The sequence below is a fragment of the Protomyctophum bolini genome, assembly GCF_963924005.1.
Source record: "Protomyctophum bolini genome assembly, chromosome: 20".
In the NCBI taxonomy this organism is placed as follows: domain Eukaryota; kingdom Metazoa; phylum Chordata; class Actinopteri; order Myctophiformes; family Myctophidae; genus Protomyctophum; species Protomyctophum bolini.
In genome coordinates, this window is record NC_137881.1 from 37,234,009 (window position 1) to 37,252,081 (window position 18,073).

Sequence of the window (18,073 nt, forward strand, 5' to 3'; positions counted from 1 at the left end):
TCATACCATGGATGTGATAAGATAATGTATCAAACATAAGGGAAATATTAAATAGGATCGGGTGTACCAGTTTGGCCATTTCTTTTTTTTCAATGGGGCAATACATTGATTAAACAAACGTTTGATTGATTGAGTTGTACAACGTTATACAACCCTAAACTAATTTTAGAATACACTACACAATACAATACAATTTTAGAACATATTTTGCACGTTCCATTTTTTTACTCAGAGATCCCTTTAGCTACACATGTAATATTTCCAGGCAACGGACCTACACATGTCAGCTACCATAAACCACTTCAAGTTATTAGGACGAAATAACTGACAGGAGTGACGGTGCTGTGCTGTGAGTAAACTAATAGGGGAGAGCCGCCAAGGATGTAACATTTTGCACGTTTCATTCTTTTACTCAGAGATCCGTTTAGCTACACATGTAATATTTTCAGGCAACGGACCTACACATGTCAGCTACCATAAACCACTTCAAGTTATTTTTTTGATAAAACAGGTCGGGAGTTATTCAACCGAACGTGGACGCTGTTTCAGTGTTACATTTGCTGCGCATATCGGATCAATTGTAACGGCATGCATGATAAATGTAACAACGCTAAAAAACACCATTAAACATATCGTTCTCAGCTTAAAGCAATTACATTTCATTGAAGCAACTCCTTAGCATTGTTTTTATACCATGGATGTGATAAGAAAATGTATCAAACATAAGGGAAATATTAAATAGTATCGGGTGTACCAGTACCAGTTTGGCCATTTCTTTTTTTTCAATGGGGCAATACATTGATTAAACAAACGTTTGATTGATTGAGTTGTACAACGTTATACAACCCTAAACTAATTTCAGAATACACTACACGATACAATACCATTTCAGAACATATAATATTGGCCAATATGTCAAATATGTAAATATTACATATAATGGCATTGAATGGAAGCGGACCATTTGTAACACATGTTACAAATGACCCGCTTTTGCAAGTTTTCTTTGCAGTTGCTTACAGACCAGAATGAACGTGAATTCCGTCTAAACACGATGCAAACTAATGAAGAACATAAGCATGAACACATCCATGTGGATTTTTATTCACCAACACCAAAGACAAAAATTGTACCACACATATACTCCAGGTGTAAAATTAGACGCATTTTGAAGGTAAACACTTCAAACTTCAAACTCCTGGCCACGTAGAGTACGTTGCTGTACACATACTGACGCGATGGCGTCATGGTGGCGTTGACCAATCAAGATATAACGTCCATGTTACAACCGTGAAGCGTTACAACCTTGGCGGCTCTCCCCTACATTTGTTACTAACATTAGGTTGTGGCGAAGTAGACACGTGGCCAGCAGATACTGTGTTTTGGACAAACAGGCTAGGTATTGGTGTTGATTTGGGTCAACTGGACAAACAGCGTGGTGTTGTTTTGTGTCTGTGTTTGTGTTGGAGCGCCTCAGTGTGGCCGTACAGGTCATGTGCAACCTCTTCCACAGAGAGATGGAGACACTAAATCTCAGCTGGACAAACATGTTTGCATGCATGCATCGCTGCCTTGCATGCTGTGTGCTACTGTTGAGTCTGTCACTTACTTTGACTGATTTATGGCATTGTCTTTCTGTTAAAATCCAACTATGTTAATTTAAGAACTCTGGGCATATAGGTCATTGTTTATTCACTGTGCACACGTGTAGCCTATTGTATCTCAGACTGTATGTCTGTCCCACAGTCACAATCCTTTAGTACTTAGGCTGTGGAAATATTCAGGACAAAACAATGGTACATTTCCAATAACCCATTCGTTACTACATGTGGAGTCAACTCCCGCCATTTATTTCTTCCCATAGTGCGTGGCAAAGTCGCTCTGGGATGAGTGCGCGCGTAGCGCGCACGAAATTCTAGTAGGCATACAAGTGCAAGTGCACTCGGCTTTTATATATCATTTTTTTTATGTGCTGAACAATGTTAGGGTCGGGACACATGCCTACATATTTTATCTGTGATTTGGGAACTATTTATTGATTCAGCATGAAGACTAAAGCCTTCTGAATATATCCGTAAATTCGTCCGTAAACGCGTTGAAGAATCAGGCCCACTGTGTTTAAACATATTGGGCCTGATTCTTCAACGCGTTTACGCTGATATAATGACGTGAAGCTAGCGGAAAGGCATTTACGTGGATTTCCCACATTAATTTGGAATTCATGGAAATGGCCGTGAACTTGACGCTCACGTAGGTTGGTCGGAAACTCCGTAAAATCCCACGGGACCTCTTTAGGTGGCGGACGAATTTACGGATATATTCAGAAGGCTTTAGTCTTCATGCTGAATCAATAAATAGTTCCCAAATCGCAGATAAAATATGTAGGCATGTGTCCCGACCCTATAACATTGTTCAGCACATAAAAAAATGATATATAAAACTTGCACTTGTATGCCTATGCATGCATTCTAGAGGCAAGTCCCATAAGGAAACTGCCCCTGCAAGCGACACATTTTTATTTATTTATTAGGATATTTCTATAGCATGCGCGATTGCGCTGCTCACTTGACAGCCTTCTCTAGGCTACTCGCAGTGCAACGTGTTGTGAGCTTGTAGATCGGCTCCCGTGGACTCACGCTGCATGTTAAAAAACAAACTCACAATTATAATAAGAACATAGGCCTACACTTATCTGCATTCTGCACTGTACGAATCCAACATTGTTTAGTGTGTGTTAGTGTTATTTAGTGAGTCAGTTCTCTGACTGTCGGTGTGTGTGTGTGTGTGTGTGTGTGTGTGTGTGTGTGTGTGGGGCGGACAGCAGCATGCGGCCGCTGAACAGAGTCCAATCTGGGTGAAATTTACATTGGAAAATTAATATAACGGCGCGGTGAGCCCGGCAAGGACAGAACACGGCCCGGCCCGACTGTTATATGGTCTATCTATGGCATTCTATGGTTCACAGACATGCCGGTCTGACAGACAGACAGCAGTCACGACGAGGGCTATAAATCCACATTATGGCATCAGCGCGTGCAATTTGGCCAGTCAGTTTTAAGCCAGCTCACCTTAATTAATTATAATATGGGCAACGTTGTAGCTGTGTAGGCTATATGCTGTAGGCTAGCTACTACATTGATCTCATCATGAGATGAATCAAGTTTGCCGTGTCCCGCGAATCATTTTAATATGACGACATCATGAAATGAATTTACATCTGATACATCGGATATCTATTTTACTTCTGCAGGCGAGTGTTCTTTCTTTTTTTATAACCCTGCAGTGCATTCATCAGTATCATTGCCGAGTTGTATATAGCATTTGGTCGTGTGGTGAACGGAGGGTTACACTCTCTGTAACCCAGGTTCTCTGAGTGGAGAGACTGGCTCTCCACTACATATTATTCAATATGTACGGGAACTGACCCGACGGGGCAGTGTACATGGATATCTCTTTAAGACACATCCTCTATGGTGGCCCTGCGCAGATGCCAATCAGCGGGCTATTTAAGCCCCATCTGTGCAGAGCCACTTCGATTAACTTGATTGACACGAATTTCGGAGCGGCTCTTTTGTGGAGAGCCAGTCTCTCCACTCAGAGAACCTGGGTTACAGAGAGTGTAACCCTCCGTTCTCTATCGTGTTCGAGACTGGCTCTCCACTACATATTATTCAATATGTACGGGAACTCTCTAAGACACACCGCGCGGAAATAAGCAGACCAGCTGCCCCCGCGGCAGCCCGAAGCAGTTTACCCTGAATTCAATCAGAGCCTATAAGTGGTGAGTGCCCAGGCCGTAGCCATCCCTGGCGCCAGCTCACCAATGTGCTCCAAAACCCTTGGATAAGAATATGATGCTCGTGGCCTAGGTGCAAGACGCAACCTAGGCCCAGCTGGCCCAGCCAGACGCTGTGGCCAGTCAATAAAACTCGTGGCCTAGGTGCAAGACGCAACCTAGGCCCAGCTGGCCCAGCCAGACGCTGCGGCCAGTCGACAACTCGTGGCCTAGGTGCAAGACGCAACCTAGGCCAAGCTGGCCCAGCCAGACGCTGCGGCCAGTCAACAAACTCGTGACCTAGGTGCGAGCCGCCACCTAGGCCCAGCTGGCCTTGACAGACACTGAGGCCAGTCAACCAACTCATAGACGCTAAGGCCAGTCCAAAGCTACTGCCTGGAGCCCAGTGCATGCTCTGTGAACTGGGTGCTGGCTGCCACGTTCACGCAGTAGAACCTTGTGAATGTGGGGGGCGTCGACCAAGATGCTGTTGTGCAAATCTCGGACAAGGTCACGCCTCGCCACAAAGCGTACGCCCTTCTTGTAGATGGAGCCCGGGCTTCCTGCAGAGTCCCAACTGCCGATGGAGGCAACCCCATGGCTAGGAACTCGGCCCTCTCAGGGGCCAGGCCCAGAGCTTGAGTCCCTGGGGAAAGGGATGAAAATGCGACCCGTGGGCTTGAGACAGGAGGTCCCGACGCACCGGGAGCTCCCAGGGCCGGCCTTGAAGGAGGGGAGCAATTGCTGAAAACCAGAACATGTGGGGCCAATTGGGGGCCACCAGGATGAGGCTCACCTCCTCCGCCTGAACCCTCTGGAGGAGCGGATGTAGGAGGACGAAGGGAGGGAAGGCGTAAAGGAGACCTTTCGGCCACTGATGTGCCATCGCGTCTGTGCCCAGGGGAGGGTCGTCCCTCGCCACGGAAAAGAAGAGGGGACAATGCGTCGACTCCCTGGAGGCGAAAAGGTCGACCACGGCGGTGCCGAATTGATTCCAGATCTCGTGCACCACCTGCGGCTGTAGTCTCCATTCCCCACGGGGGGGTCCCTCTCGGGAGAGCTGATCTGCAGCCACATTCTCCTGGCCCGGCACATACATCGCCCTCAGGGACCTGAGCCGCGGGTGTGCCCATTCCCATATCGTCCGGGCTAGACTGCAGAGGCGAGGGGAGCCCAAGCCGCCCTGCCTGTTGACATAAGCCGCCGCTGCTGTGCTGTCCGTTCTCACCAGGACATGGCGGCCCCTTAATTCTGTCTGGAAGCGGCGAAGCGCTAGATAGATTGCCCGCAATTCCAGGAGGTTGATGTGCTGGGACGACCAAGGCGCCTGCCACCGACCCCTGACGCCGTTGCCGTTGTGGACTGCTCCCCAGCCTGTCAGCGAGGCGTCGGAGGAAACCAACTGACGACGCAGTACCGGACCCAGCGCATTGCCCTTCGTCAGAGTGGCCGGCTGTTCCCACCAACGGAGGGCCACTCGCAGCCTGCGTGTCACCAGTACTATGGCCTGCAGGTCTCTCTGAGGGCAAAGGCCCAGACTGAGCAGACAACGCTGTACTGGCCGCATATTCAGGAGTGCCAGGGGCACGATGTGTACTGTGGCCGCCATAAGCCCCAACAGGCGAAGACATAGTCTCCAGGTCACCCTGGCCCCCAGCCGAAACTGGGACAAGCAGTCCCTGATGGCGGCCTGTCTCACCGGAGTGAGGGACAAAGTCCCCGCCCTGGCATCCACACACATGCCCAGGAACTCCATGGACTGTGACGGCTGGAGCTTGCTCTTCTTCTCGTTGAGGCGAAGGCCCAGGTGACCCAGATGCTGCAGGAGCCGAGCCACGTTGTCGTGGCACTGCCCCTCTGAGCGGGCACACACCAGCCAGTCGTCCAAATAGTTCAGGATGCGAAGGCCCTCCTCCCGCAGAGGTCCCAGGACTGCGTCCATGCACCTCGTAAACGTGCGGGGGGCTAGTGAAATTCCGAACGGTAGGACACAGAACTCGAAGATCCTGCCGTCGAAGGCGAACCTGAGATACCGCTTGTGTCCCTCCCATATCGGAATCTGGAAATATGCATCCTCCAGGTCGATTGATGCAAACCAATCTCCTGGTAGGATGGCCTGTCGGACCCTCGGCACCGTCAGCATCCTGCAGCGCAGGGGTCTCAAATACTTGTTGAGCCCCCGCAGATCCAAAATTGGTCTCAGCCTCCCATCCTTTTTGGGGATGAGGAAGTACCGGGAGTAGAAACCCGCCTGCTGGGTGGCCTGCGGCACCACTCTGATGGCCCTCTTCACCAGGAGAGTGGTGATCTCTGCTGCCAAAGCCTTCCTGTGTTTCACGTCCGCCACCACTGTAACAGTAACAGACCGTGTCCGTGGGGGCGAACGCAGGAACTGCAGTCGATACCCCTGGGTCATGGTGGAAATCACCCAGGGGTCCGCCCCAATTGTCCCCCAGAACAATGTCTGCTCCAGGGGGCGGCAAGAGGGGGCTGAGCCCCCCCCACCGTCAGGAGTGCGAAGGGGGCGCCTCTTCCTGGTTATAAGGCGCCGTAGAGCCGGAGGAGCCACCACCATGGCTGTCGGACGCTCTGGGGTTGGCGGAGCTAGCGGAGCTGGTGGGGCTGACGAAGCTGTGGCTGTAGGCGGTTGCCTCCGCCGCTGGTCGCCCCCGACGGCAGTCTTCAGCCGCTTGGCCTGATGCCGGGCTAAAATATCCTCTACCGGTGCCAGAGAGAATGATCGAGCCCTGGCCTCCCTCACTCTAGCCGGCAGGATGAAACAGTTTATACAGGATGCCGGGTCCAACCTGGCCATGTGTGCATGGTTCAGACCCAAGCACCACATGCACCTGTCATGGCCGTCCTCCATGGGCATTTTCACCGCACACACCGAACAGGTGTGCACTGAAGTGGCCATGTTTCTGTTTCCCCTATGTACCTCAATATGTATAGCTATGTGTTATAATTTATATATAGATATATATATATATGTTCAAATTGTTCATATACATATATAGATATCTATCTATCTACTTATTTGATTATTCAGACAACTTAAGTATATAGACATGTATTATAACTGCATATATTTAATTTATATATATTTAATTTATCTATATATATATATATATATAAATACATGAATGTATAGCTATTCAGTTTAGTAGATGGGTATATAGATATGTATCACAGTATACTATCTGCCTATATATCTATAAGTGTGTATAAACCCGCTTATATCATAGACAACCTGGCAACCAGCCTACACGACGAGTGAGGGTGACAGAGTGTGTTCACTCGAGCCCCCTCCCCACGCCGACGTGATGACGTCAACGCGGAAGTCGGGAGTTTGTTATTGTTTTTTCCTCTCTGCCGTGTGAACTGGCCGTATACACTGTCTACTATACAGCCGCGATGGTCAACCGGGAGGTTTGCCGACGAGGTCGGTTCCGCTCTGGGTCTCCCAGCGCTTCTGCCGATGGGAGTTTGTTATTGTTTCCCTTCTGCCGTGTGGTCCGGCCGGACCGCGGTGCAACGAACAACGACCGTAGATGGCCTCAGAGTACGCCGACTGGGTCAGCTCCTCTGGGTTCTACCCCGCCGGCCGCCGCCGCGGTGTACAGCCGCGATGATAGACCCGGAGGTCTCACCGCTTCTGCAGCCAGGGAACCAAGGCTCCGCCAACGTGGTCGGCTTCGCACTTGGCTTTGGCCACACCGAACGCCGTCTCCTAGTTTCCCCCAACGTGGTCGGGTTTCACTAGGGAACGGACGCACGGACCGAACGCCGTCTCAAGGTTTCCCCCAACGTGGTCGGGTTTCACCAGGGAGCGGACGCACGGACAAGCTGAGGCTTCCTCCACTGTCTAGCGGATTAGGCCTGCAGCTTGTTGCTGTTGCTGTTTTTTTGATGGAGCTACGCGGCGCCCTGAGAGGAGTCGCGACGACCGGCTCTCTTCTTACCTAGGTAAGTGGACTGTGCCACGCAGCTGTTCTAATATAGTCTTTATGGATGCGTTTCCAAACTGCTGAGATAGCCTACGTAACGTCTGCTCTCGTGGAAATCAAAAGATCGAAGTGGCTCTGCACAGATGGGGCTTAAATAGCCCGCTGATTGGCATCTGCGCAGGGCCACCATAGAGGATGTGTCTTAAAGAGATATCCATGTACACTGCCCCGTCGGGTCAGTTCCCGTACATATTGAATAATATGTAGTGGAGAGCCAGTCTCGAACACGATAGAGAACAGTACAAATTAACTTCTTTCTCATTATGTGAAAGTAACTGTAACATATCAGTTAACTCTGACATTTAAGGATCGAGTGAAGCAATGCGTGCCAAGTTGGCAAGTTTCGTTTATAATTATTTTTATACATATAACTCGCGCTGTTTGCTTGAAGATCTGTCCGTGCAGAGAACCTCCTGTCAAAATTAACTACTCTACAAGCTCATCGCGCTGTTGTATAGAATTTAAAGTTTGGGAATCCTCTGTGCCGGGCTATGATGACGTATTTCGAGATTTCCTGTTGCCTTATATGGTGTAGAATGGGCGTGGATGTTCCAACTAACCAGGCGACAACAGGCGAATCGCTTGGGGAAAATGCGGAAAGGATACACTCAGCGATCCGCATAAATGAAGTGATTACACCAGCTTCTCTGAATAACACGTCATCTCAACGTAGCTTGATCGGACGGATAAATACGATATCTGTTTCCGCCACAGTGCAACGGTGGCGTATTTCTTTTTAATGAATCAGGCCCATTGGGCCTGATTCTTCAACGCGTTTACGCTGATATAATGACGTGAAGCTAGCGGAAAGGCATTTACGTGGATTTCCCACATTAATTTGGAATTCATGGAAATGGCCGTGAACTTGACGCTCACGTAGGTTGGTCGGAAACTCCGTAAAATCCCACGGGACCTCTTTAGGTGGCGGACGAATTTACGGATATATTCAGAAGGCTTTAGTCTTCATGCTGAATCAATAAATAGTTCCCAAATCGCAGATAAAATATGTAGGCATGTGTCCCGACCCTAACATTGTTCAGCACATAAAAAAATGATATATAAAAGCCGAGTGCACTTGCACTTGTATGCCTATGCATGCATTCTAGAGTCAAGTCCCATAAGGAAACTGCCCCTGCAAGCGACACCTTTTTATTTATTTATTAGGATATTTCTATAGCATGCGCGATTGCGCTGCTCACTTGACAGCCTTCTCTAGGCTACTCGCAGTGCGTTGTGAGCTTGTAGATCGGCTCCCGTGGACTCGCGCTGCATGTTAAAAAACAAACTCACAATTATAATAAGAACATAGGCCTACACTTATCTGCATTCTGTACTGTACGAATCCAACGTTGTTTAGTGTGTGTTAGTGTTGTTTAGTGAGTCAGTTCTCTGACTGTCGGTGTGTGTGTGTGTGTGTGTGTGTGTGTGTGTGTGTGTGTGTGTGGGGGGGGGGGGGGGGCGGACAGCAGCATGCGGCCGCTGAACCGAGTCCAATCTGGGTGAAATTTACATTGGAAAATTAATATAACGGCGCGGTGAGCCCGGCAAGGACAGAACACGGCCTGGCCCGACTGTTATATGGTCTATCTATGGCATTCTATGGTTCACAGACTGACAGACATGCCGGTCTGACAGACAGCAGTCACGACGAGGGCTATAAATCCACAGCGTGCAATTTGGCCAGTCAGTTTTAAGCCAGCTCACCTTAATTAATTATAATATGGGCAACGTTGTAGCTGTGTAGGCTATATGCTGTAGGCTACTACATTGATCTCATCATGAGTTTGCCGTGTCCCGCGAATCATTTTAATATGACGACATCATGAAATTAATTTACATCTGATACATCGGATATCTATTTTACTTCTGCAGGCGAGTGTTGTTTCTTTTTTTATAACCCTCAGGTGCATTCATCAGTAGCCTATAAGGGCTTATCATTGCCGAGTTGTAATATAGCATTTGGTCGTGTGGTGAACAGTAGGAAATTAATATCATGTATTGATATTGATCACATGCATGGATGCCACACACAGAATAGTTTAACTCACTGGATAAACTCACTGGATTATAATTTCTTAAATTCTTCAGACAAGAGGATCCCAATTATTCACTTATGAATGTATATGCTTGTACTGTTCTTTATCGCGCAAGCCATGCCCCCCTCCCTCTCTCCCCCCCCTCTCTCTCTCTCTCTCTCTCTCTCTCTCTCTCTCTCTCTCTCTCTCTCTCTCTCTCTCTCAAAAGACGACTTTTGCATTGACATATATCCGATATTTTAAATATCGGATAGCCTATATTTTACCTCTGACTGCAAAGGTGTGAGTGCAGCACCCGCCTTGGTCCCGAACTTAATTAAATAAATTATAATGATATTGCTTCAGCAGCGGAGCACGCACCGTTGTGGACATTTTAATAGAGTGCGGGCTATATTCATGCATTGACCGCGGCTGTGAAGCCGCATAGTCTGCGGCTGCAAAGCCTTTTTTCTTTTTTTGACAGACCAAACTGCTGTCTGCTGAGTCATGCTTGAAGCCTTTTATGGTGCGATATGGGGCGTGGATCAATGCAAATGAGGTTGTCGGGTGCTTTTCCGATCACTTTGCACCCACTGCATTCAGTATGACATACACCTGCGATACGCCAGCGCACCTGTGGTACACACCGCTCTCTGAATAACACGTCATCTCAACGTATGCCCAATGGGCCTGATTCATTAAATGGGCCTGATTCATTAAAAAGAAATCCGCCACCGTTGCACTGTGGCGGAAACAGATATCGTATTTATCCGTCCGATCAAGCTACGTTGAGATGACGTGTTATTCAGAGAAGCTGGTGTAATCACTTCATTTATGCGGATCGCTGAGTGTGTCCTTTCCGCATTTTCCCCAAGCGATTCGCCTGTTGTCGCCTGGTTAGTTGGAACATCCACGCCCATTCTACACCATATAAGGCAACAGGAAATCTTGAAATACGTCATCATAGCCGGCACAGAGGATTCCCAAACTTTAAATTCTATACAACAGCGCGATGAGCTTGTAGAGTAGTTAATTTTGACAGGAGGTTCTCTGCACGGACAGATCTTCAAGCAAACAGCGCGAGTTATATGTATAAAAATAATTATAAACGAAACTTGCCAACTTGGCACGCATTGCTTCACTCGATCCTTAAATGTCAGAGTTAACTGATATGTTACAGTTACTTTCACATAATGAGAAAGAAGTTAATTTGTACTGTTCACCACACGACCAAATGCTATATACAACTCGGCAATGATACTGATGAATGCACTGCAGGGTTATAAAAAAAGAAAGAACACTCGCCTGCAGAAGTAAAATAGATATCCGATGTATCAGATGTAAATTCATTTCATGATGTCGTCATATTAAAATGATTCGCGGGACACGGCAAACTTGATTCATCTCATGATGAGATCAATGTAGTAGCTAGCCTACAGCATATAGCCTACACAGCTACAACGTTGCCCATATTATAATTAATTAAGGTGAGCTGGCTTAAAACTGACTGGCCAAATTGCACGCGCTGATGCCATAATGTGGATTTATAGCCCTCGTCGTGACTGCCGTCTGTCTGTCAGACCGGCATGTCTGTGAACCATAGAATGCCATAGATAGACCATATAACAGTCGGGCCGGGCCGTGTTCTGTCCTTGCCGGGCTCACCGCGCCGTTATATTAATTTTCCAATGTAAATTTCACCCAGATTGGACTCTGTTCAGCGGCCGCATGCTGCTGTCCGCCCCACACACACACACACACACACACACACACCGACAGTCAGAGAACTGACTCACTAAATAACACTAACACACACTAAACAATGTTGGATTCGTACAGTGCAGAATGCAGATAAGTGTAGGCCTATGTTCTTATTATAATTGTGAGTTTGTTTTTTAACATGCAGCGTGAGTCCACGGGAGCCGATCTACAAGCTCACAACACGTTGCACTGCGAGTAGCCTAGAGAAGGCTGTCAAGTGAGCAGCGCAATCGCGCATGCTATAGAAATATCCTAATAAATAAATATGTGTCGCTTGCAGGGGCAGTTTCCTTATGGGACTTGCCTCTAGAATGCATGCATAGGCGTATACAAGTGCAAGTTTTATATATCATTTTTTTATGTGCTGAACAATGTTATAGGGTCGGGACACATGCCTACATATTTTATCTGTGATTTGGGAACTATTTGTTGATTCAGCATGAAGACTAAAGCCTTCTGAATATATCCGTAAATTCGTCCGCCACCTAAAGAGGTCCCGTGGGATTTTACGGAGTTTCCGACCAACCTACGTGAGCGTCAAGTTCACGGCCATTTCCATGAATTCCAAATTAATGTGGGAAATCCACGTAAATGCCTTTCCGCTAGCTTCACGTCATTATATCAGCGTAAACGCATTGAAGAATCAGGCCCATAAAAACGGAACTTAAAAGGAAAAAAACAATGGATCTGAAGAGATTGCACACACACCTAAACTGGCCCACATTGGCACTGTAGCCTGTCTGGAACAGTCCAGACAAATATAATCTTTGTAACGTATATATATATATCTTTTCTGCCCTTATTCTGCCTTATCCTGATGTGAGGACTCCCTCTTGGACATGTTATACCTTTAAGTGTTGGTATTGAGTGTGGGTGGCTCCGGGGGTTTTGTTGCATGCCAGCTGATAGTCACACATGGCACCAAAGCATGGTGCTATTTGTTGGCGAGTGGCGAGACCCTCGGAGCAGCACATACAGGCGCAGGCATTTGGGCTTTAGGGGGTGTCGCGGATAGTACACATCGCACCAAAGGATGGTACTGTGGCGCTCGCGCTCCCTGGCGCCTATAAGTGGCTGTGAGCTAAATGTATTTGATGTATGTATTATGTATTGATGATGTATTATGATGTATGTATTTGATGTGATGTTTTTATACGATGACAAGCAGTATATTTTTATATGGATTTCCAAGCTTTGATTTATGTGATGAATTTAATAAAATACTTCTGGTAAAGCTTGTACTCTCTCTGAATGAATGAAATTTCGTGCCAATAAAGAACATGTTAATTAATGTAGTAGGCTATAGTTAATCCGGTTCCTGGTTTCAGCAGGCCGGTTTCTGTCAGGTTTTATCATTATCTTCCGTTGCAATATTCAGAATACAGTGTTTCCCTGTATAGTTAGGTAAAGTTAGCTTAAGTTGTGGCAAATGAATATGCAGATATACCTTTATAATGGGGAAATGTGGGTGTCATAGCAGCAACAGCAGTCATAAAGGAGGATCAATGCAAAATCAAAACAAAACACATTATGATAAAAAGGGGCTTTAAATTATACATTTACAATACATATTAATAATGTATAAAGAGGCTAGTATATTTAGCCCCTCACAATGATACAGGGACAATAGAGCACGAGCGGAAAACATAATACAGAAAACAAAGTCTCTTTGTGGCAGGATCAGCCAATCATATGCTAGGAGTCCCACGCTTCATTTGCATTGGCTCTGTATAAATAGTGGTACGAGAGCGTCTTCTTACACATTCTTCACTGCAACTGAACTACTCTACTGAATACAAGCACGATGCCTGAAGTAGCAAAGCCAGCGCCCAAGAAGGGCTCCAAGAAGGGCGCCGTCACCAAGACCGCCACGAAGGGCGGCAAGAAGCGCAGAAAGGGCAGGAAGGAAAGCTACGCCATCTACATATACAAGGTCTTGAAGCAGGTCCACCCCGATACCGGTGTCTCTTCCAAGGCCATGGGCATCATGAACTCCTTCGTCAACGACATCTTCGAGCGCATCGCCGGTGAAGCCTCCAAACTGGCTAACTACAACAAGCGCCGCACCATCTCATCCAGGGAGATTCAGACCGCCGTCCGCCTGCTGCTCCCCGGTGAGCTGGCCAAGCACGCAGTGTCTGAAGGCACCAAAGCTGTGACCAAGTACACCAGCTCCAAGTAAACTATTCTGTCTGCTCTAAACACAACGGTCCTTTTAAGGACCACCCATATTTTCCAAGAAGAGTTTAACCAAATATGTATATAATGAACATGGCCATTACAATGCATGTCGGCTAAACCACAACCAGTTAATGTCTAAATCCATAGTGCTCAGACATGTGTAGATAAATATTGTGGTTACACGCTGAAAGAAAATTACTAGATATCATGCAAGAATTACACGAACAGCATAAGGCGCATGTACATTAGACATTATGTAAATAGAGCGGGGAAATAATGCATTAACTACAACGAAGCAGTGGGTCCATTGCAACTGAAGAAATTCAGCAATAACCGTGCTCAGACATCTTATAAATTAAAGTATTGTGGTTACATGCCGAAATAATTACTAGATATGCAAGCATTACAAGAACAGCATTGAGCATAAATGTACATAGACATTTAGGACCTAGTGTATTAGAGCGGGAAAATAATGCATTAACTATAAGGAAGCAGTGTGGGTTCATTTCACTTTTTCCCCCATTCCAACTGAAAAAATTAAGCAATAACCGCCTGTGCCGTTATGATTGCAGACATGTGGACAGACTGGATAAATAGAAAATTAAGCTATAACAGTATGCATTTAGAATTTTGGAAATCACCCTTATGCAGAAACAGTGGGTGGCTCTTAAAAGAGCCTTTGTGGGAGTTTGTTAAGTAGATTTATTTCTTTGCGGCTTTCTCGGTCTTCTTGGGCAGCAGAACAGCCTGGATGTTGGGCAGCACACCGCCCTGAGCGATGGTCACTCCACCCAGCAGTTTGTTGAGCTCCTCGTCGTTGCGGACGGCCAGCTGGAGGTGACGGGGGATGATACGACTCTTCTTGTTGTCGCGGGCAGCGTTTCCAGCCAACTCCAGGATCTCAGCGGTCAGATACTCGAGGACAGCCGCCAGATAGACCGGGGCCCCGGCACCGACTCTCTGAGCATAGTTGCCTTTACGCAGCAGCCTGTGAACACGACCTACGGGGAACTGGAGCCCGGCACGGGATGAGCGGGTCTTCGCCTTCTGCCTGACCTTCCCTCCAGTTTTTCCTCGTCCACTCATTTTTAGTAGGTTAGGTTTATTTCTAGAATAACAAGCACTCGAAGAAATATGCTGGAGTAGAGGCGTGCGAGACCTTTTATATATTCAACGTAGTACATTCTGTGTGTGCGGCTGTGCGACCCACCAATCATAGAGACGGATGAGAGCGTGGGCTGAGTGTGTATGAGTTTCCCACCAATCACTGCTAGGGGTGTGATCGGTTCCTCCCAGTCTAAACTCAGACTCTTCCCAAAGACGGAGGTTCTTGACCACACTCTCAGAGCAAGTGGGATAAAATATTATCCATGCAATATGACACTAAGGGCTGGATTTTGAAGGTGCGTTTTACCATGTGGTAATACATAAATTGGCCTCGCTCTGCGCACAATCGTATTATGAAAGCCTTATCGTCCCGTGTTGAACGCACACACATATGGAATACGACGTTGCTGAATATTTTAGCATTGTGGGAGTGTCCATATGTTAATTATTTTCGCTTTGCGCAATTTGCTATTAAGCCCCTTGACCTGCGCATAACGATTAGACGTGGGTCTAGGCACCTCATAAACGCAAAAAGAAGAAAAAGCACTGTTTGATTTTACACTTGAGCGGCTCTGGGACGCTGCTGGAGTGTTGCCAAGTCTGTTTATTATAAGCGGCTTCTTTTTCTGTAAAGTTGCTTGTAAATATTGGTAGTTGTGGTTGCTTTTCTTGTTTCTAAAGGTTTCTCCTAATGTTGTTTAAACCAGTGATCCTCACACAGGACATTCCCATGTCAAGGATCCCCAGATGAATGCATTTGCCCAACTAAGGACGGCTAATACAAAAATGTAATTACATTTTTCCAAGATTACTTTTGAAAATAGCAGATCTACCAGCTCACAATGCATCACATTCATTCATTAAAACTATGAACTCTGACTGCAGGCGGATATATAATGATCATTATAACAATGTGCAAGAAAATATTTAAAAAGATGTAAGAACTTTATATTTGTGGACAATCAAAATATGTTTTTTATTTTAATGTGGTGTCATTAAAATTAATCTGGATATGGCAGACTCAATATCTAGAAAATAAAAACATGGCACTTCATTTAAAATAGGTTACAGACCCCTGTTATATGCGCTTATTTTGGGATTCTTTTTATAGACCTATTTACTTGTTTCTCTGAGACATGGCAACAGCGTCTTTTTATTGCGTCATTTTATTGTGAATGTTGAGATTAGAAACGGCCATAATTCTTTCATTTCTCAACCTTAAAAAAAAACAAAAACATATGCATAATCCTTGGGAAGTTTGCTTTCATACGCTGTATCACACTTGATTCAAGTCTTCTTCAATAAAATGCTACGAGCGAAGACCATACCATCACGGGACCATACCGCATCACGGGCATACGCACCAGGCATTCAACTCATTACTCATTTCAAATATAATATAATTATAATTTAAATTAAAATATAATTTCACTGGTGTTTCTCAATAGAAACAACTTATTTTGAGGCATGAAGGTGACAGCATGCAGTGCAATAGGAATAATTAACCCAAATGTGACAAAGTCATATATGTCATGTCTTCTATGGTGGCAGCCTGAAGAAATGTAATAATAACGATCCCCAAAGTGCGCATTCCGTATGTGACATCAGCTGACTGGTAAAGAAAATAGTACAGACATGTTGATTGGGTAACTCTCAAACACGCCTTAAACACTCCCATGACTAATTCAAGGCCGTTTTGCGCACTCCACGGGGTGTCGAAAGCGCTTCTTAACATGCTTAAAATTGCAATATGACATACCTCACGCCCCCAGCTCATATTACTGTAATAGGTAAAACGCACCTTCAAAATCTAGCCCTAAGGGCTGTATTTTGCGTGTCTTAAGTACCAGGTCTTATTCCCTAACTTGAGTAAACTAAAGACCTGGAGGCGTGATCAATGCCATTTGGCTATTCTGAGTGGCCAAAGAGCATTGATCACACCTCCAGGTCTTTAGTTTACTCAAGTTAGGGAATAAGACCTGGTACTTAAGACACGCAAAATACAGCCCTAAATGTAGTGTTACTGTTGGCTAAATTTACATAAAGTATGTACATACAATTGGCGTTTAATTATGCTAATAAGATAGTCAGTTTAGGGCGGCAGGCAGTCAGCTTTAGGTGGGGTGGAGTCTGCTTGGTTCTTGCCATTTCTTCTCTCTTTAAACACGTTGTATTATTGCAAAAAGGGAGCAAACTGCTGCATTCAAGTGCAAGGCACATTTTAGGTCATCATCATCACTTCTGTATGTCAAAAGCACACAAGTGTCCAAAGTTTGACTACATTAATATGTTGTGAGTGTTCATTATGTATTAAGACAAGATATGTCCCCATTATATTTATTTTGTCACAAGTATAATTTTTTAATTATTTGCGCCGTGTCATACAAGGTAGAGCGATGCATTTTATTGTTTTTGATGCAGTGGAAACTACTATTCCATAGTATTTATTAGCTATTAACTCATAGAATGCTGAAAGCGTTTTTAAACGTTTTATTATAGCCACCCCTAAGAAGCGCATAACGTTTTTATACGTTTTATGGTCCAAAAAACGTTTTTTTATTGATTACTATAGTTCAACTATATTTGCGCCCGGACAACTCATAATGTAACACCGATCGGCTCTAAAAAGAGTTAAACCCCCCCCCTGCTGAAAAGAGGTGTTGGTCTGAGAAGCGTCTGGCACCGCCTATTGGTTGGTCTATGCGAGGACGTACGACGTAATGGAGACGGCGGTCCGGCATAGACCAACGCAGATGTCAGGGGATCTAAAATAGATGGGACAATGCTCTTGTCTGTGTGAATACACTCGATTCCCCCTCCCCTCCTGTTTCTACATGGTTTCTCCCGAGGGAGAATGGTGGGGGGGGGGTCTCTTCCTCTTGGATCGCATTGGCAGTTCCCCCCCCACTCCCGATTCCCCACTGCTTTCAACTGCAAGGCTTGCACTCTCATTCTCGGAACAAGATACAACGCGATTTGCTCTCTGCCCGTATATAATTGATTTCATAACGTTTGCCAGACACATGTGGAGTTAGTCATCGACAGATTGCACATCATTATCGAGGGACCGCCATGATACGTTGGTCGCTGATCGCGAGCCGTACTGCTGCTGCTGTTGCTTTGCTCGCATCCATCCATCCATCTTTCTCGTTACAACAGGCTATTATAAACTCACCGTCGAGCAGCCTGCCCTGCACCTAATGTGATAAAATGAACGGCAGGACATA

At 46.0% G+C, this 18,073-nt stretch overlaps 3 protein-coding genes across 3 annotated transcripts in view; 1 reads left to right on the forward strand and 2 right to left on the reverse strand.

Moving 5' to 3' along the window:
* The window catches only part of LOC308335386 (histone H1-like), a gene marked incomplete at both ends in the record, with an annotated part of 327,443 nt that overhangs the window by 16,083 nt on the left and 293,287 nt on the right, over positions 1–18,073 (reverse strand). The gene's annotated exons all lie outside the window — the stretch shown is intronic.
* LOC308335415 (histone H2B 1/2-like) lies at positions 13,363–13,740 on the forward strand (the record flags this gene model as incomplete). Its single annotated transcript, XM_080792442.1, has 1 exon — positions 13,363–13,740. The coding sequence occupies one exon, from the start codon at positions 13,363–13,365 to the stop codon at positions 13,738–13,740; it is 378 nt and encodes a 125-aa protein (XP_080648568.1).
* On the reverse strand, positions 14,442–14,825 carry LOC308335399 (histone H2A-like; the record flags this gene model as incomplete). Its single annotated transcript, XM_080792426.1, has 1 exon — positions 14,442–14,825. The coding sequence occupies one exon, from the start codon at positions 14,823–14,825 to the stop codon at positions 14,442–14,444; it is 384 nt and encodes a 127-aa protein (XP_080648552.1).